The sequence below is a fragment of the Scyliorhinus torazame genome, chromosome 22 (assembly GCF_047496885.1).
Source record: "Scyliorhinus torazame isolate Kashiwa2021f chromosome 22, sScyTor2.1, whole genome shotgun sequence".
In the NCBI taxonomy this organism is placed as follows: Eukaryota; Metazoa; Chordata; class Chondrichthyes; order Carcharhiniformes; family Scyliorhinidae; genus Scyliorhinus; species Scyliorhinus torazame.
In genome coordinates, this window is record NC_092728.1 from 64,668,744 (window position 1) to 64,690,189 (window position 21,446).

Sequence of the window (21,446 nt, forward strand, 5' to 3'; positions counted from 1 at the left end):
GAAGGCATATGGAATACTTGCCTTTATTGGCCTAGGCATAGAATATAACAGCAGAGATGTTATGATGGAACTGGATAAAAAACTAATTAGACCACAGCTGGAATACTGTGTACAATTCTGGTTGCTATACTTTAGGAAGGAAGTCATTGCACTAGATAGGGTGCAGAGGAGATTCACCAGGAAGTTGCCTCGGCTTGAGTGTTGCAGCTATCAAGAGAGACTGCACCCTGGGGTTGCTTTCCTTGGAACAGAGAAGGTTGAGGCGGGTGGACCTTACTGAGGTGTATAAAATTATGAGGGGCAGAATTAGGGTGGACAGAAAGGAACTTTTCCCCTTAGCGGAGGGGTCAATAACTCGGGGACATAGATTAAAGGTAAGGGGCAGGGGGTTTAGAGGGTATTTAAGGAAAAACCTTGGACGGGATTCTCCGATCCTAAGTGTTGATGCCATTTTACGCCGGCGTCACCTGGCCCCTAGGATCAGCGATCCTGCGCCGCACAGGGGGCCAGCACGGCACTGGAGCGCCTCACGCTGCTCCAGCTGCCGACACGTGTGTGAGCACATCCGGCGCAAGTTCGTGCATGCGCGCCACGGCCGGCACGAGTTCACGCATGCGCATGGGTTGCCTTCTCCGTGCTGGCCCCGACACAACATGGCGGAGGCCTACAGGGGCCCGGCGTGGAGGAACATAAGCCCCCACCGGGATAAGCCCGCCCGCCAATCGGTAGGCCCCGATCGCTGGCCAGGCCGCCGTGCAGGCCCCCCACCAGGCCGCCCTCCGCAGCATGAACGCCGAGGTCCCGCTGGGTCGGACCACACGAGAACGACGCCGGCAGTACTCGGCCAAACTCGGCGGGCACGCGGACCATCGCGCGGGGAGAATCGCCGGGGGGGGCCGCGGAGAATTCCACCCCTTATCACCCAGATGGTGGTGGGAATCTGGAACTCACTGCCTGAAAGGGTGGTAGAGGCGGGAACCCTCACAAAATTTAAGAAGCATTTAGATGATCACTTGAAATACCATAGCATACAAGGCTACGGACCAAGTGCTGGAAAATCGGACTTATGTATGGCCGGCATGGAATTGATGGACTGAAGGACCTCCTTCCATACTGTGAATACTCTATGACTCTATGGGTGTGATCGAATGAACTGATCGAATGGCCGTTGGATTTTGTGAGAGGCCTCTCGTGTGATTTGCAGCGCTCGGAATGCCTCGCGTGAGATACATCGTGATCTGCATCTCACCATCGCTGGGCAAGATTCGGATTGACATATTTAAATGAGCCATTAAGTGAGCTATATTGCTCATTTAAATACGCCAGTGTCCGATTCTCCCAAGGCATGGGAATGAGCACCCATACCTGGGAGACATCGCCAAGGCGCCCTTTAGCACTGGTCAAAAGAAATGTGGACCAGGCAAAAAGGCACCTCCGGGGGTCTCCCAGGCCATCGGGCTGTGGTCGGGCTCTGGGCGGGGTGGCACCACGGCACTCCTGCTGTCAACCGGACACCTTAGCACTGCCAAGATGCCCGGCTGGCACTGTCAAGTTGGAAGGGGCACTGTCAGGCTGGCAGTGCCAAGGTGCCCACATGGCAGGTTGCCCATGCATGGGATTGGGCCCGGGGGTGCCCTGTCCTTAAGAGGTGGGTGAGGGGGAACTCAAAGATCCTCTGTGAGTTAAGTTGGGGTTTTGGGGGTGTATGTGCGGTCTCCGTTTGGGGGGGATGGCGGGGGGGGGGGGGGGGGTTGTTCCGCGCTGAGGTTAAAAAGAGAGTCCTGGTGATAGCGGGGTTTTTCTCCGCTATCCCCGCCCAAAACGGGACTCTGTTTTTGGGCATTAAATCGAGACCAAGTTTATAAAGCAGTTCTATCTCTCTGGGTTTTTGTGATGTTTTAATATCGGGACTTTTTTTTCTCGCACATGCTATTTGGATGTAAAATTTTGGAACAATTTGCCATCTTGTATAAATTGCGAGTATTGCAGCAAAATGAATGGGGCAGTACATCAGTAAACCATACGGATTCAAAGAACAATACAGAGGAACAAAAAACAAGAACCTGTATTGCTTGTTTAGTCAGCTCGCAGCTGCCAGCTCAAACTCAGCTTTATGGAATATGCCAAATTAGAAAAGCTGTGTGCTGATTTAAACAGGGATCCAGGAGTGATATATATAGAGTATATTATATACATGAATATTCCAGCTCGATATGTATTTAAGTCATAATTTAGAAACAAGTTGCCTCGTGCAAGAAATTCTTGCATACAAACACACAAAGTATGGAGGAAAACACCACAACTGTTCCATCCAACCTGTTTCATATGCTTGGCTATCAAAGCTAAACACTTCTGAGCTACAGCTACCCCATCCCCTGGTTCCCAACCTCTTAAACTCACCCCCAACAGTGAAAAATCTCCTGGGAGAGAAGAGAAAAAAACCCGGAGCCAAGAAAGGATAAGAAAAAGTGCCCTGCAAACCTCCCCTCCAACAGACAGTCAAGATCCTTAGATTTTAAAAGGATTAACTTTAATTACGAGTATTCTTTTCTCCTATAATTATGCGTTTTCTCTTTAGACGAGTTGAATGCTCTCCGACTTGTGGACGAAAAGTGATCAACTGGTCAATTGATTAGACCTGGTAGAAATAATAGACTCTAGTTCTGCCTAACCGGTACTTTCTAAGACGTGGGTGGGATTTACACCGCAACCCGCTCGCCGCATGTTTAACGGTGGCGGAAGGTGGCCCGCCTTCGGCTAGCAGTGGGATCTTCTGGTCCCGCCGTCGTTAATAGGTTTCCCATTGAATACACCCTCGCCCCTGTGCACTGTCGGCAGGATTGGAAAATCCCGCTGGTGTGCACGGCTGGAAAGTTTGTGAATTTAGGAGCTTCTTAATTTTTTCATTTACAGTCAATTTTATATCATTGCCTCCAATGTGAACATGTGCAAGGCATGTTAGGAAATGTAATTTTATATCCTGCCTTATTTCCGCCCCCCCCAAAAAAAAGACTAGTTGAATCTTCCTCGGATCCCTATCGGACATCTCATTGTGCCGTGTATCTGTGGCATTTTACACCATTTCTCAAAAGTGGTACTGTCCAAACTACTTGAAGTATTTTTATGAAAGCATTAGCACCGACCACAAACACTGGTGGAAACTGTATTGGAAAAGCAACGGAGCTTTAGATTGCTAGACATGTGACTGGAGTGGAATGACATCACTGGAGAAGCAACAGAGAAAAGAGACAATGTTCATTAGTTGTTGTTATGGCTGGACTAATCCCAGCCAACTTCCATTTTCAAAACCAAACAGTGAAGTTTTAGATATGTACTCTAAGCCAACAAACAACAGCTTTGACATAACTTACAGCGTTTTACTGCATCCTGGAGCTATAATCCTCTACTCAACGGCCAACAGCCAGAAACAGTGGTGTATATTTGGGAATTTTAATGCCAACTTTGGTGCTCTCTGTCTGCTGCTGCTGCCAATGTGATTGCTTTGGTATATTCTAAAGATATGCAAGATGAAGCATGGCTAGTGCCAAAGTGCTGACATTTTTTGCAAAACCTATTTTTAAGAAATGACTGGAAAAAAACAATATTCTTTGTTCCTGGCCAACTCGGAGGTATTGGGAGCACAAACTGACCTGACGTTTGGAGGTGTCTTCGTCTCTTCGCTGGTGAAGCACATAGCCTTGCTGACAGAACACGGTGCATTGATCCCCATTGTAGCGTCCAGTCCCCGTGCAGTTCAGCACTGCGTTTTTAAGGGTGAGTGCCTGACAGTCGGTGGCTTCACAAGAGTAGTGGACGCAACTGAGGGAGGAAGGAAATAAATAATGCAAATGCTGGATTGTAATATTCAAATGGCAAAATGATCTTGCTTTTCCTCAATTTTTGTTAAGAAACCTAATGTAGACACCTTGCTGTTGGTTTGGTCGGCAAGTATTCCAATTCTCCTCCTGCACTCGGTGTTGCGCTAAAGCAGACTTTCGTCTGTTTCCATAGCTAGTAATTTGTGGAATAGGTTGCTAGTTTGTCGCCAGGGGCCTATAGCTTGAGGGGCACCACGCCATATTAAGCATGGCTGGCCAGGTGTCTCTCCCACTCTTACCGCCAACCGTTGACCTGTTGGGAAGGATTTGCAGGATGACGCACTCCACCTGTTTGACCACGTTATGAACGCACCTTCCTTGGCCATCAAGTCCTGGGGTGGAACTCGAACCCGGAGTTTCTGCCTCAAAGGCAGGGACACTACCCACTGTGCCACAAGACCTCCAGTTGTCAAGAATTCTGACCTAGAAACATGGTTTGATTTCTACCCCCTGCCTTCACTACTCGTCTGTGTTGGGCTCAAGAAGTGTCAGCCCTTTAATTCAAAATTTCAAAAGTGACCTTAGCAGTCAGAAAGCTTCCAAATAATGTAAATAAAAGCATCTTTTTATAACAGTTAAGCATAGTATAAAGTAAGATATCTTACAAGCTGTAAAGAGATGTGTGTCATAGGTTTCAGTGATTGAGGACAGTTGTTGTCAGTTTTCTTTTATTCTTTCATGTGATGTTGCCCATCCCGAACTGTCCTTGAACTGAATCGCTTGCTGGACCATTTCAAAGGCAGATTTTTTTTAAATTTAGAGTACCCAATTATTTTTGTTTCCAATTAAGGGGCAATTTAGTGTGGCCAATCCACCTAACCTGAGCATCTTTGGGTTGTGGGGGTGAAACCCATGCAGATACGGGAAGAATGTGCAAACACCACACAGACAGTGACCCAGCGCCGGTCTCGTTCCCAGATCCTCAGCCCTGTAGGCAGCAATACTAGCTACTGTGCCACCACACTGCCATTTCAAAGTCAGTTAAGAGTCAACCACATTGCTGTCGGTCTGGAGTCATAGGTAGGCCAGATCATTTAAGGGCGGCAGATTTCCTTCCCTAAAGGATTTTTTAAAAAAAAATTTAAGTATCCAATTCATTTTTTTTCCAATTAAGTGTAGCCAATTCACCTACCCTGCACATCTTTGGGTTGTGCAAACAGAACGTGCAAACTCCACACAGACAGTAACCTGGGGCCGGGATCGAACCTGCATCCTCGGCACTGTGAGGCAGCAGTGCTAACCACTGCACCACCTTGCCACCTTTCCCTAAAGGATATTGATGAACCAGATTGGTTTATGACAGTCAATGATAGTTGTCATGGTCAACAATACTGAGACTAGATTTATATTCCAGATTTTTGAATTAACTGCATTTAAATGAATTCAGCTGTAATGGTGGGATTTGAACCCATTTATCTAACTATCTGGTTTACCAGTTTAGTGATGTTACCATTATGCCCCCAAGCGCCCCCATTTGAGGACAAAAGCAAGAAGCACTGGTATCGATTAATCATATTAAAACTCAAACATCAATAAACAGCTGAGAATCTCTTTCTATTTGACCCAGCTATTGATTTTTAACAATTTTGCTATTTTCTTTTCATGTACTTAATGACCTGTTGAGGTGCTCGCAGAAAAATACTTTTCACTGTACATCGGTACACGTGACAATAAACAAATCCAATTCAATCCAATGAACACACAACTGTGCATGGTGCTATACAATGATACTGCAGAAGAACCTCCCAACTTTACCAAGTTACATGTCGGGTTTCTGGTTCTGAAATTACTGGTATCGAAGCAATATACCACGGTGGAAAACTCGAGTGTAAATTCCCCGATCCAATAGTCCTTTTGGGGAGCTGTGCTCAGACGAACTGTTATTAGGGAATAGGGTTCCATCCAAACATGGATGCCCACCTCAGTGAGGGATTGGTGACTTAGCGTGATCCAACTCGGCGCAGATTGAAATGATTCACAAATATTGGGGTAGATTTTGACTTCACACTGGGCAAGAAACAAGTGACAGTTGGGTAGGCACAATTTGCCTTTCCATTGTCTCCTTAATTTCTTTCCCTCCTGGCATGAACATTTAAAATCGACCCCACTGTTTGAGACTTTAAATCACTGCTGCAATGGTATATATATGTAAACAAGTAAAGGGTTAATTATTACATCTCAGGGTATCATAACTACTGGAGGGCACCAGTAGTTCCCACTATAAATGTGAAAACTCAGAGGATCTTGGGTACTTCTAACAGGAGATGGTAGACAGTAGAGTGTGAGAGAGATCAATCACAGCATAGTTAATATTAGATAGAATCAGCACGTGTAGTTTAAATTAATCATTACTTTAATATAGATTACTTGATTACTAGTTACAGTTCTGTGGAGTGTGCAAACTCAATATTAATCAATCATTATTAAATAAATCAGTTTTACTTTAAGTTAAAGATTGGTGGTTTCTTCAGTATCACACTATCAGACCATTCTGCATTACAAAGCAAAGAGTAAGGATATATTACCAAAGAGTAATATAGAAACTGCATTGCAGTAAAGAGACACATATTAGAGCAAGACTCTCTGGGGAGCAGGAACACAGTTGAAGTTTTCTCCCTAACCTGGTCTGCTCAAGTCAATATTGTACTCCTGTTTAACTACAAGAAGTCTGGGGATTAAACCTGTGACCATAATTACTCTTTTTTTGAATAGTCTGTGAGCTTCCCATTTTAATTTGTTCCAGTTACAAGACACTAAATAAAAAACAAAGAAAAGTACAGCACAGGAACAGGCCCTTCGGCCCTCCAAGCCTGTGCCGACTATGCTGCCCGTCTAAACTAAAATCTTCTGCACTTCTGGGGTCCGTATCCCTCTATTCCCATCCTATTCATGTATTTGTCAAGATGCCCCTGAAAGGTCACTATCATCCCTCCTTCCACCACCTCCTCCGGCAGCGAATTCCAGGCACCCACTACCCTCTGTGTAAAAAAACTTGCCTCGTACATCTCCTCTAAACTCTGCCCCTCGCACCATAAACCTATGCCCCCTAGTAATTGACCCCGCTACCCTGGGAAAAAGCCTCTGACTATCCACTCTGTCTATGCCCCTCATAATTTTGTAGACCTCGATCAGGTCGCCCCTCAACCTCTGTTGTTCTAGTGAGAACAAACTGAGTTTCTTCAACCTCTCCTCATAGTTAACGCCCTCCATACCAGGCAACATCCTGGTAAATCTCTTCTGCACTCTCTCAAGAGCCGGCACATCCTTCTCGTAGTGTGGCGACCAGAATTGAACACGATACTCCAAGTGTGGCCTAAATAAGGTTCTATACAGCTGCAACATGACTTGCCAATTTTTATACTCAATGCCCAGGCCAATGAAGGCAAGCATGCCGTATGCCTTCTTGACTACCTTCTCCACCTGTGTTGCCCCTTTCAGTGACCTGTGGACCTGTACGTCTATATCTCTCTGACTGTCAATACTCTTGAAGGTTTACCATTCATTGTATATTCCCTACCTGCATTAGACCTTCCAAAATGCATTAACTCACATTTGTCCACATTAAACTCCATCTGCCATCTCTCCGCCCAAGTCTCCAAATGATCTAAATCCTGCTGTATCCTCGGACAGTTCTCATCGCTATCCACAATTCCACCAACCTTTGTGTCGTCTGCAAACTTACTAATCAGACCAGTTACATTTTCCTCCAAATCATTGAGATGTACTACAAACAGCGAAGATCCCAGCACTGATCAATGCGGAACACCACGAGTCACAGCCCTCCAATTAGAAAAGCACCCTTCCATTGCTACTCTCTGCCTTCTATAACCTAGCCAGTTCTGTATCCACCTTGCCAGCTCACCCCTGATCCCGTGTGACTTCACCTTTTGTACAGTCTGCCATGAGGGACCTTGTCAAAGGCCTTACTGAAGTCCATATAGACAACATCCACTGCCCTACCTGCATTAATCATCTTTGTGACCTCCTCGACAAACTTTATCAAGTTAGTGAGACACGACCCCCCCTTCACAAAACCATGCTGCCTCTCGCTAATACGTCCATTTGCTTCCAAATGGGAGTAGGTCCTTTCTTGAAGAATTCTCTCCATTAATTTCCCTAGCACTGACGTAAGGCTCACCGGCCTGTAGTTCCCTGGATTATCGTTGCTCTCCTTCTTAAACAAAGAAACAACATTGGCTATTCTCCAGTCCTCCGGGACATCACCTGAAGACAGTGAGGATCCAAAGATTTCTGTCAAGGCCTCAGCAATTTCCTCTCCAGCCTCCTTCAGTATTCTGGGGTAGATCCCATCAGGCCCTGGGGACTTATCTACCTTAATATTTTTTAAGACACCCAACACCTCGTCTTTTTGGATGACAATGTGACCCAGGCTATCTACACCCCCTTCTCCAGACTCAACATCTACCAATTCCTTCTCTTTGGTGAATACTGATGCAAAGTATTCATTTAGTACCTCGCCCATTTCCTCTGGGAGGTTGGGGGGGGTCCGTGCCGGGGTGGAGGTTGGGGGGGTCCGTGCCGTGCCGGGGTGGAGGTTGGGGGGGTCCGTGCTGGGGTGGAGGTTGGGGGGGGGTCCGTGCCGGGGTGGAGGTTGGGGGGGGGTCAGTGCTGGGGTGGAGGTTCGGGGGGGGGGGGGTCCGTGCTGGGGTGGAGGTTGGGGGCGGGGGGGTCCGTGCCGGGGTGGAGGTTGGGGGGAGGTCCGTGCCGGGGTGGAGGTTGGGGGGGGGTCCGTGCCATGCCGGGGTGGAGGTGGGGGGGGGTCCGTGTTGGGGGGGGGGGGGGGTGTCCGTGCCGGGGTGAGGTTGGGGGGGGGTCCGTGCCGGTGTGGAGGTTGGGGGGGGGGGGGTCCGTGCCGAGGAGGGGGATGGGAGGGCAAGTGAGTTGGTCCACCTGGCCAGGTGCCAGCCTCCAACAGTTGGACCCATGCGGTCCATGCCACCTGGCTGGGGGGAGGAGGGGATATGGGCAATGATGACATGTCGTCATTCCCCTCCCCCCCACCAGGCCGTCATGTTTTCAGATCATCCAGCGATGTTGGCCGCCGTGGTGGCAGCCGCTCATGTCTATGTTGCCCTGGATGAGGAGGAGGAGGAGGAGGAGCGTGCTAGAGAGGCGGCGCAAGCTGCCGCAGAGGGGCAGGCGGCAGCTGCCCAGGCTGGAGAGACACCTGACCGACAGGACGAGGAGGGGGAGGAGGACGTCGCGGCACCACGGCAACGGAGGCACCCGAGGGCGCCCCGTGTGTACCGGCCCCGGCAGTCATACCAGGACCTCACGGACCGGGAATGCAGGAGGAGACTCCAGATGAGCCGGGAAACCGTGGCACACATCTGCCACCTGCTGGCACACCTGTCACCGCGTGGCACTGGCGGGGGACACCCTCTCCCCGTGTCCGTCAAGGTTACGGTGGCCCTGAACTTTTATGCAACGGGGTCATTCCAGGCACCGAGTGGGGACCTGTCCGGCATATCGCAGACATCGGTGCACCGGTGCATCCGGGCAGTGACAGATGCCCTATATGGCATGGCGCACCGCTACATCCGCTTCCCCGTGGACCGGGCCAGCCAAGATGCCCGGGCCGTGTGCTTCTCTGCCGTGGCCGGGTTCCCCATGGTCCAGGGCGCGATCGATGGGATGCACGTCGCTGTGCGGCCACCTGCAGATAACAGGGCCGTGTTCACTAATAGGAAGGGGACCTATTCGATGAACGTACAGGTGGTCTGCGACCACCGCATGATGATCCTGCACGTCTGCGCCCGTCACCCAGGCAGTGTACACGACTCATTCGTGTTGTCGCGGTCATCCATCCCCGGCATGTACGAGGGACGCCATCCCCGGCTGAGGGGCTGGTTGCTGGGCGACAGGGGTGACCCATTGCGATCGTGGCTGATGACGCCTATACGGAGGCCACGCAATGAGGCGGAGAACCGCTACAATGATGCCCATGTAGCGACAAGGGGAGTGATCGAGAGGTGCTTTGGCGTGCTGAAGATGCGTTTCAGGTGCCTGGACCTCTCTGGGGGCGCCCTCCAGTATCGGTCAGATAGGGTCGGCCGCTTCATTGTGGTGTGCTGCGTCCTGCACAACATAGCCCAGCAGAGGGGCGATGTGCCGCAGGCAGAGGAGGGCGGAGTGGAGGAGCAGCAGGAAGAGGCCCAGTCCTCCCCAGATGAGGGGGATGGGGGCAATGGTCAGGGCAGACGGGGTAGACACAGGCGGGTGGCTGTCCACCGTTACCGGCTGGCCCAGCGGGCACGGGACAGACTGATAGACGCCCGCTTCACTGACTAGATGGGCGTGGGAATCGGGTAGTATGGCCACAGACCGCACACCATGGCAACAGCCGACCACCCCCATCCCCACCCATCCACCCACCCAGCACCCTCACCCCCCTCCCCAACCCCACCCACCCCACCCGCATGCACACCACCACCCCCCCCCATTGCCGATCCACCTGCGGCACAACGGGCCGGGCTCACACAGTTGCGGGTGGACGCGTGTCTATCGCAGGCCATGGAGGATGATGACAACCCGCCCTGCGATGAGCTCCTGGCTCTACATCGTTAGACTATGTCTGACCCATGGCCACAGTACCACCATCCACCCGGACCATCCCTGCAAGCGGCTGTGACATGCAGCGCACGGTCCCGTCCTCTGCCCGGGGGATGTTGATGGCGGCCCAGGGGGAAGGGGGCAGACTCACCTGGGGCTGAGGTAAGACCACCCCTCACACACACACTTGCGCTCAACGTACATGACACCCCCGCACACTTTGGACAGAGCACAAAGGCAGCTTCGGTAGGTGTAACATTGACTTTAATAACCAAAGGAGTTCATGCACGTGCCCTAGCCCCTAAAACTCATCTGTGCCCTGCACCCGTGCCAACTTACTCAGTGTCTAATTGTTTGGCCTTACGGGCCCTTTGACTACGTCTACGTGGTTCCCCAGACGGTGCAGCAGAACTGGAGGTGGACTCCTGTGATTCCTGCCCTCTGACACTGGATCCCTTTGGCGGCCGTTTCCTGGGGCGTCCTGGCCTAGATGGGCCAGGCTGCGGCCCAGGCGACTGGGATGGCGAGCTGCCAGCCTGTCCTGCCCGTTGCCCACCCGATGCACCTGGGACGGAAGGGGGGGAGTCCGAGGTGTCGCGGTGTACCGGGACCTCCCCTACAGAGGGAGCCGGGACGGACCACACCACCTCCTCCTCCCTCGGGGTGCCCGATGGCCCCCAGGCCTCTACATGGGTGGGGGATGCGAACGGACTGGCCATTCGACGCCCCCCCGACATCTGGTGCTGCCAGTCCTGGAGGCCCGTGCTGGTATCGACAGGGGTCTGCAGGTTTGCAGCCATGGAGCCCAGGGGGTTGGCAAACCCTGTCTGTGACAGTGCGACGCCGGCTCGCACATGGCCACTGGCGCCGATGCCCTCAGCGATGGCCTGCAGAGACTGGGCCATGGCCTGCTGAGACTGGGACATGGCCTGCAGAGACTGGGCTATGGCGTTGAGCGCCTCTGCCATCTGGCGCTGGCACTGGCTCATGGCCTCCTGTGAGAGGGCAGCCATTTCCTGGGCCACAGACGCCGCCTGCACGGAAGGCCCCAGGCCTCGCAAACCGTTCCCCATGTCTGACACCATCGCACCCATTGCCTCCACCGCGGACGCCACCCGTGCGGTGTCGGTCTGGGTGGCATGCACGACCGGCACCACTCCCAGCTCCTGGACGCGGGTGGACTCCTCCACCTGCGACCGCAGCCGCCGCAAGCCACCCGTCACCCTCTTCGCTCGTCTATGTGTGGGTGTGGTAACTGCAGGAACCCGGGATCCATCTGGGCGGCAGATGTTCGCTTGGGCTGGGCTGCCCTCCGACCGCCCGGTCCCTCTGCTGTTCCTACCTCCACCTGCTGTACCGGGATGGCTGTGTTGTGCGCACCAGTGAGTGTACCAGACGCCTCATCACTAAAGTGCCCAACCGTGGTGAGTGTTTCTGCGATGGTGGAGGGTGTTGGTGACAGCAGTGGCGTTGTGTCGTGCTCTTCGTCCCACTCTGAGTCCATGGCACTTTGGGGTGGGGGTTCGTCTCCACCCATCCACTCTGAGTCACTGTCCGGTATTTCGTCTTCCTGGGTAGTGCTGTCCCGGGTAGGGGTGTCCCGGGTAGGGGTGTCCCGGGTAGTGGTGTCCTGGGTAGTGGTGTCCTGGGTAGTGGTGTCCTGGGTAGTGGTGTCCTGGGTAGTGGTGTCCTGGCTCAGATGTGACGGGGGCCTGTGGCTGCCCCCCTCGTCGCTGGGTGGTCGCTCCCGCACGTGACGGGGGTTTCGTCTCCCTGTTGCTCCAGGTCACTCCGTCTCCCATGGTGTGCGAGGGGCATCCTGCGGGCGTCGCATGCTGGAGGGTCCGGGTCTCTCCGTCTCCCGTGGTCTCCGAGGGGCATCCTGCGGGCATCGCATGCTGGAGGGTGCGGGTCTCTCCGTCTCCTGTGGTCTCCGAGGGGCATCCTGCGGGCGTCGCATGCTGGAGGGTGCGGGTTTCTCCGTCTCCCGTGGTCTCCGAGGGGCATCCTGCGGGCGTCGCATGCTGGAGGGTCCGGGTCTCTCTGTCTCCCGTGGTCTCCGAGGGGCATCCTGCGGGCGTCGCATGCTGGAGGGTGCGGGTCTCTCCGTCTCCTGTGGTCTCCGAGGGGCATCCTGCGGGTGGTCTGCATCTGCGGGGATGGGTGCCTGGACGTTTGGTCCTGCGATACACAATGAAGCATGCATGGTTAGACATCAGGCAGTGATCAGGTGATACGGGGGAGTGGGATATAGGGGAGGGGGGATATGAGGACGGGCTGTCGGTGGCTCACTCGCTAGTACGCCCCCGACCTCTGCATCAGCAACCTCCCGGTCCTCAGGTCCGCCAGCCAGTTCCAGGGCCCTTTCTTCGTGTACGGTCAGTGGCCGCTCATCAGCGGGCCCTCCTCCAGTCCTCACATGCTCCCTATTGTTGTGTGCGCGCTTCTCCTGTGGGGGGGGGGGGGCAGGGGTAAAAGGCGACAGTGTTAGCCAGGTATATGAATGCACGCCATTGGTTGCGCGTGCATTGCAGAGGTTAAGGTTAGGGTTGGATTCACTTGGGGATATGGGGGATATGGGGGAGGGGGGGATATGGGGAAGGGGGGATATGGGGGAGGGGAGATATGGGGGAGGGGAGCATATGGGGGAGGGGGGATAGGGGGGAGGGGGGATATGGGGGATATGGGGGAGGGGGGATAGGGGGAAAGGGGGATATGGGGAGGGGGGATATGGGGGAGGGGGGATATGGGGAGGGGGGATATGGGGGAGGGGGGATATCGGGGAGGGGGGATATGGGGGATATGGGGGAGGGGGGATATGGGGAGGGGGATATGAGGGAGGGGGGATATGGGGGAGGGGGGATATGGGGAGGGGGGGATATGGGTGAGGGGGATATAGGGGAGGGGGATATGGGGGATATGGGGGGGGATATGGAGGAGGGGGGATATGGGGGAGGGGGGATATGGGGGATATGGGGAGGGGGGATATGGGGAGGTGGGATATGGGGAGGGGGGATATGGGGGAGGGGGGATATGGGGGAGGGTGATATGGTGGATATGGGGGAGGGGGGATATGGGGAGGGGGATATGGGGGAGGGGGGATATGGGGGAGGGGGATATGGTGGATATGGGGGAGGGGGGGATATGGGGGAGGGGGATATGGGGAGGGGGGATATGGGGGAGGGGGGATATGGGGGATATGGGGAGGGGGGATATGGGGGAGGGGGGATATGGGGAGGGTGGGATATGGGGAGGCTCACCCTGCCTGCTCTGACGAGGTCGTTCACCTTCTTGTGGCACTGGGTGCCTGTCCGTGGTGTCAGGGCCACAGCGGTGATGGCCTCTGCCACTTCCCTCCACAGACGCCGGCTGTGGCGTGGGGCAACTCTGCGGCCGTGCCCGGGATACAGGGCGTCCCTCCTCTGCTCCACCGCGTCCAGGAGCGCCTCCACATCGCGTGACTCGAACCTCGGGGCTGAGCGACGGCCAGCCATCCAGTCGGATGTTGCGGTCGGGTGTTCCGGTCAGGTGGGGGGGAGCAGCGCGGCCTTATGAGCCGTCACGCCGTGCAGCGCGTATGAGGCTGCACGGCGTGAACCACTGCGCAAGCGCGGATCCCGTTACGTCGCTGCTAGCCCATTTCGGGCCGGAGACTATCGACCCATTTTTCCGACGTGACGCAAGTCGGATTTGCGCTGTTTTTTGCGCCGATCGGCGGACTTTCCGCCGATAACGGAGAATTTCGCCCAGGATCTCTGAAACTGATCCCACCAAATCCCAAAGGGTTTTGCAATCAACAGCCTTATGAGTTCCTCTTGTTAATGGTCTTCTATTTTCTTCGCTTTCTGTTTGTTTTCATTTTAACTTTTCTAACCGTGGCATTTGTAAAATGGATGTTTATTTAACAATCCTCTGGGCTTCATTGAGCTTTTTCTACATTTGACCCAGTCTCCAATTCTGAACAGTTTTATTGTGCTCCCTGTGTCCCATATGCAGAGAATTTTTATTTGATCCAAAATTCAGAAGCAAGTTGATATTCACCTTATCTACCAAACTACCCGATTGCAGGAGGATCTGCAAGAAAGCTGAAGGATCGTAGTGTACAGTCAGAGTGGCCGGAAAATAAAAGTGGCTGCTCCCTGCGACGTTTTGCTATTGTTTCCTGCCAATATAAATATTGTGCTGGCGAATTAATGTGTTGAGATTTCAGAATTTTGGTCAATTGTACTGGGTAATGCAACTGGACAGGCCACCAGTGACTTTGAATAAACTGTATGGAACAACTGAAGAGCATGATCACAACAGCTGGCCCTTCTGCACACTGTTCAGCTTGTAAGAACAATTGCCGTGCCATTTGCTCTCCTCTCAGGTCAACTTTGGTGGCTTTTCACTTTGCACAATCGTTTTATTTCTTTTGTCATTTTAATTGCTCCTTCAAGCGGCACGGTGGCATAATGTTTAGCACTGTTGCCTCACAGCACCAGGGACCCCCAGTTCAATTCCGACCTCGGGTAACTGTCTCTGTGGAGTTTGCACATTCTTCCCATGTCTCCGTGGGTTTCCACCGGGTGCTCCCCTTTCCTCCCACGGTCCAAAGGTGTGCAGGTCAGGTAGTTGGCTTTGCTAAATTGCCCCCTAGGTGGGGTTACAGGGATAGGGTGGGGGATTGGGCCTAAGTGGGGTGCTCTTTCAAAGGGTTGGTACAGACTCGATGGGCTGAATGGCCTCCTTCTGCATTGAAGGGATTCTACAAAATTATTTTTCACGAGGTGTGGCGTTATGTATTTCTCGTGCCAATCGATAGAATCGGTAGCTAAGAGGCCAAGCTTTTTTGTTCCCAACACATTTTCAAAATATAAATCTTTGTGTCATGCAAGCTAAAAGACTATGGCTCAAGATAGTGTCATTTAGCCAAGTCAAGCCAGTCATTTCCATGGACTAGATGCTGTACAATCTTATCCTGCACCGTTAAGATTTAACAATCTGCACAATTTAACAATTTAATGCAGAGCAGATTTACAAGGATGTTGCCAGGGCTGGAGAATTGCAGCTACAAGGTGATATTTGGAGAGGTTGGGGTAGTTTTCTTGGAATAGCGAAGGGTTGACATGATTTAGGTATACAAAATTGTGAGGGGTAGAAGCAGAGTAGACAGGAGGAGCCTGGTTCCCTTGGCAGAGAATTAAAAAAACAGGGATCATAGATTCAAGCTGGGTGGCAGAAGGGGGCATGAGGAAAGGATTTTTCACGCAGAGGGTTAGGGGTGTCAGAAAGTTGTTGCCTGAGTCGGTGATGGGGTCAGAGACCCTAAACTCTTTGAAGAAGTACCTGGATTTGCACTTTATGGACCATGTGCAAGAAGATGGGATTAGAAAGGGCACCTGGGTGTATTTGGGTCAGCATGGACAAGATGGACTAAATGTCCCCCTTCTGTGCTGTACCTTTTCTATGGTTCAACTATAACTTCCTGCCAGAGGTAATTAAGCAAAATGTATTTAATTAATATTGTGTCTTTATTCATGACCCCTGAGCTGCTCCCCTCAACAGAAAATCCCTCCCTACCCCTTTGAGAACAGAGGGGCTTCTGTGCACCATGATACATTGCATCATCTAAACCCATCCTCTCCAACCCTCCAATCTTATTCCCAGTTTCCTGAAACGCCTCTGATTAAAACAAAACTCATTTTCCCCACAATAGCATTTTGGGAAAGATAGTTTGGGTGTTTCTGGATCTGCAAAGAAAAGTGAAGATGAGGTAAATTGAGAAGTAGCGATTATACAGTGTTAAACTGGCCTCTTTTATTGTCTATCAATCGCAAGAGAAGGGGAAACTGAGAGAGATTAACACGTTCCACAGATTTGAGACCTGAGGAAGAAATAAATTGAGGTGAAAGAGGGCGCCGAGTCTTTACTCCAATACCAAGGGGTTGAAGGAGAAATGGAGTGCTTGTGATGTGAGCTTAAGAGGAACAAACAATAAAAATTAAGAGAAGCATTGACCATAATTATACACCAACCATAATGAGCAGAGTCCTTTTGTTTGAACACTAGGGGCAGGATTTTGCCCGCAGGTCTCAGGACCCTGCCATTAGGATCGGATAGGTGTCAGAAAGCGACACTGTGTTTGGATCTCTCATTCGTCTGTGATTTTTCTAGAAGTGGCCAGGTAGCGGTTCACCATCCAATTAAAGACATGGGTGGGCTCTTGAAGAAGGAGAGCCATAGTAGTCCGGCTAGCACTGAAGAAGCAGTAGGTCAATATTGCAGGTAAGTGAAGGAGGGGACAACCCAAGATGAAGGTTCCCTCTCTTCAACACTTATTTTTAAAAATGGCCCCAACAGTCAGGCCAGGAAGGAATCTCTCCACAGGTTGGCCGCAAGTGCCACTGAAGCCAGGCAAGCAGGAAGGGCTCTTAAGGCCGACTGGAGAACTGCACTGTCCAACCACATCCCCATCCACAACCCACCCCTCAAACCTCCTACCCCCTCCCCCCAAACTCCCTCTACAACACACACATACACACACACACACTACTAAGAGGCCACCAGTGGAAGCTAGGCTGATCCTTCTCACCTCGGTAGATCTAGAAGCTGACTGGAAAATATCAGTTGGCCTCCGATAATAGTCCTGATCGGGCCCTGAACTACTTGAGTCAACTTCTCGCTGCCCACGGGCGGGTAGGCCTGCTGCAACTCCCAAACCCACTACCGGGAAAATACCCTGGGAGCAGCATGGAGCTGGGTAATTGGAATGCCAGCGGTCTTAAGTGCCTTCCTGCGGGTTCTATTGTGGAACCAAACTGGCAGTTTCAGCTGTGGTTCAGTTGTTATCACTCTCACCTCGTTAGTCAGAGGATTGTGGAAAATAAGCAATTCTTCGAGGCCTCAGCACAAAAATCAAGGCTGAGACCTCATTGCAGTAGTCCTTTGGAAAAAATGTTAAATTGGATCCCTGTTTGCTCTCTTAGGTGGACATAATAGATCCCATGGTGGTATTTCAAAGAAGACAGGGGAATTATCGCCAACATCCTTGCCTACATTTATTGCTCAAGCCACGTCACAAAAGAGCAGGTTATCTGGTCGTCATTCCATTGCTGTTTGTGGGGGCTTGCTGAGTGCAAATTGGCTGCTACATTATTACAAGAGCGACTACACTTCAAAATTATTTGATTCTCTGTAAAGTGCTTTGGGTCACCTGGGCCGGAATTCTCCATTGGGATCCACTCTTCCTGCCGGCAGTGCACCCCCCATCTGCAGGATTTCCGGCAGCGTGGGATGGCTTCAATGGGAAATCCCATTGACAAGAAGCGAGAGTAGAGAATCCCGCTGCCAGCAAAGAAACACGTAGCTGGGGGACCGGAGAATCCAACCCCTGTTAATCATGAAAGTCGCTCTATAAATGCAAGCCTTTTTTTTTATTGGCTGAGTCAAATAAGGTGATCCAATTGTTTGCCATGATATGTAGGCAACACAAAAGCCTCTTATAAATATTGCATTTTAATAACACTGTTGGAATTACACAAAATAAATGGTATAACAAGTTTGTGTAATATATGTCAACAAAATCCTCCAAGCGAGTACACACTGGAGACTGGATGTTGTCATTGCCAGAAATGCAAAATTATACAGACATGCAGCCAGGCAAGCACCCACAACTAGGTTCAACTCTGTTGACAAAATACTTCTTGGAAATAATAGGCATGAGCCACAAACTGAACAAAATGAGTGGTAGGTAATTAACTTGAAAATGACTGCACAGGGCATACAGCTCCAGAAAGATGTGACTGGAAGCATTAAACCAGAACAAAGGTTGGTGAACTCTGGTAAACTGAAGAAGAAGCTTGTTAATGGGTGTCAAATCTCACAGCCTAGGGGGCAAGACACAAAAGCGAGAATCCTCAACACCTGCAGCCATGGTGCAAGTCTCATGTGAGTTAACTTTCTCCCAACCATCTGCCCCGTGGTGTACTAATGCGATCTTGCTTCCCTTGCAAGTCAATCAGTCGACCAGCCCAGACCACGTTTGTGCCCGCTGGAGATGACAGAACCGAGCAACTCAGAGGGAGACATTGTGGAGACCAAGCATCAAAGAGGCATCACAGCTGTCACCCGCACCCTCCACCAGAGCAGATGTGGGCAGCACAGTGGCACAGTGCTGCCTCCCAGTGCCAGGAACCCAGGTTTTGGGTGACTGCCAACGTGGAGTTTGTATGTTCTCCCCGTGTCTATGTGTGTTTCCTCGGGGTGCTCCAGTTTCCTCCCACAGTCCAAAATGAGCATGTTAGGTGGATTGGCCATGATCAATGCGTGGGGTCACGGGAATAGAGCGGGGGAGTAGGCTGAGGTTGGGTGCTCTTTTCGGGTTGGTGCAGACCCAAATGGCCTCCTTCTGCACCATCGAGATTCTATGGATATTCAAAGTTGCTGAAGGCTAACATGCAGGTGCAGGAGACTATTAAGAAGGATAATGGAATGTTAGCCTGTGTCGCACGAGGATTTGAGTGCAAGAGTAGTGAAGTCTTGCTTCAATTGTATAGAAGCTTGGTTAGACTGCACTGGGAGTAGTGTGTGCAGTTTTGGTCCCCTTACCTCAGAAAGAATATGATTGCCATAGAGGGACTGCAACGAAGATTCAGCAGACTTTTTCCAGGGATGGTGGGATTGTCTTATGAAGAGAGATTGGGCAAACTGGGCCTGTATTCTCCAGAGTTCTAAAGAATGAGAGGTGATTTCATGGAAAATTACAAACTACTGATAGCATTAGACAAAGTAGATGCAGGTACTTGGTTGGGGAGTCTAGAACCAGGGGGCACAATTTCACAATAAATAGGGTGCCACTGTGGACCAAGATGAGGAGAAATACATTTATAAACAGAGGATTGTGAATCGTTGGAATTCTCTACTCCAGAGGGCCATGGAAGCTCAATCATTGAGTATATTTAAGGTAGAGATTAATTGATTTCTGGTTAACAATTACGGATAAAGGGTTATGGCAATAGTGGGTGTAAAAGACATTGAAGTGTCAGATCAGCTATGATCATAATAAATGGCAGAACAGGCTCGACAGGCTGAATGGCCCGCTCCTGTTACTATGTTCTGACCACAACACAGTGTCCATACTCGTTTGTTCCCACCCTCGTTTGGAGGCAGGGTGGCATTTAATCAGGTGGGAGAGGGCCAGGTGGAGACCCCATCGCCTTCCCGTCTCTGCCCAATTAAGTCTGGCGTTGGAATGCTCATGTATGGCTTTCCCATGATGCCACCAATCAAAGCCCTAATGAGAACAATTAATGCCCACCTAAGGGGCACATCCAGCCACTGCTGGTATTCACCCAGCAGCGAGATGGGGCAGTCACCAAGCAAGAAGCCCACCCTGTCAGGATTAATTGTGGGCTCCCGGTGGAGGTCCCGCGTTCAAAGGCACTTAGTGAGACCCACGGCCCTAGCTTCCCCACTGTTCCCCCACCCCACCGCCCCCCACCACCTCCTCCCCAGCCTTTGTTGATGACCCTATCCCACCCTCCCTCACATGTGGCCTGTATCCCATGACGATTCTAGACCTCCTACGTGCATCACCAGCAGCTGTCACTGCTTCTGCTGGCCCTGCTCGCTATGGACAGCTGAGAGCCTTTGATTGGCCAGTAGCTCCCTCAGCAGGGATAGCAAATGAGAATGGGGAACCCTTTGCCTGACTGGCATGGAAACAGGGAGGTCAATTAATGCACCCCTTGCTGTCAACTCGGGAGATACATGGGATAGATTATATCAGGAACTTCTCTGTCCTTAGAGTTGATTTACATACTGCGATAGTTAAGCCATTAGCCCAGATTATTTCTATTCCCTATATAGAACATGCGGTGACCGAAACAGAGAGAAAAAAACAGAAAATATCTGCAGTGTTACAGAACAGCTGATGAGATGCAACATAATGCACAACACATATGACAGCATTTGGTTGTTAACAATGTTATTTCTGTAGAGTAGGAGGGATAAATAGGCGGGTAGTGTCTAGGGGAGAGGAGCGAGCATGTGGCGTATGGTTTGATTGAGGTATTGGTTTTATATTGATGTTTGCACATTTCTGTTATCTGTAACTGTTTACAATGCCAAAAATACCTCAATAAAATTGTTTGACAAAAAAAAAACATGTTATTTCTGGGGCTCCAAACCAGAGCACCGGACGTTTCCCTCTTTCACTGCGAATCACAAATCATTGCAGCAATATTTGAATTAATTTACCCAGACACGGTAGATTACAATAACATAAGCACTGCCAAATAGGAAGTTCCTTGGCTAAGGGACCTGGCAGTGTTTTGAGACCCAACTTGTTTTTCCTAAATATCTGAGTATTTTTTTAACATTAAGTGCAGAAACAACTACTTTTCATAAAACATGATGTGGAGATGCCGGCGTTGGACTGGGGTGAGCACAGTAAGAAGTCTTACAACACCAGGTTAAAGTCCAACAGGTTTGTTTCGATGTCACTAGCTTTCGGAGCGCTGCTCCTTCCTCAGGTGAATCATTCACCTGAGGAAGGAGCAGCGCTCCGAAAGCTAGTGACATCGAAACAAACCTTTTGGACTTTAACCTGGTGTTGTAAGACTTCTTACTGTGTTTCATAAAACAAGCAGCTGATTAAAGGCAAAAATGAAAATTAGGATTCAAACAGTGCTGCCTCCTGATTCTTGTCTTTGCAGATTGGTCAGAGTGGCAGATAACTGCGATCCACAGTATTACACTGAGATGTATTTATGTCAACCCATGTCTGTCCTGTTTTCGCTTGTATCAGTGCCTTGCATGTTGCACTTGGCTCAACCCATCAGGATATGGACTCTTGATGGGATTCCTGCTCCTAATCATCATCCAGTGAACCCTGCTGGGATAAGTGGACGTGTGGACTGGCTTAATTTTGTCACTTGCTGCCTACCATGGTCAAACAGCCTGCCCACGCTTTTAGTCTCGGCTCAGACTTTAAGGATGCAATGACGGACCCTT

At 51.0% G+C, this 21,446-nt stretch overlaps 1 protein-coding gene across 2 annotated transcripts in view; it reads right to left on the reverse strand.

The window, feature by feature from the left end:
• The window catches only part of LOC140399096 (pappalysin-1-like), a 457,633-nt gene that overhangs the window by 228,989 nt on the left and 207,198 nt on the right, over positions 1-21,446 (reverse strand). For both annotated transcript variants that reach the window (XM_072488243.1, XM_072488242.1), the window contains exon 14: positions 3,651-3,819. In XM_072488243.1, coding sequence (XP_072344344.1) covers positions 3,651-3,819 — 169 coding nt within the window. The remainder of the gene's footprint in view (positions 1-3,650; positions 3,820-21,446) is intronic.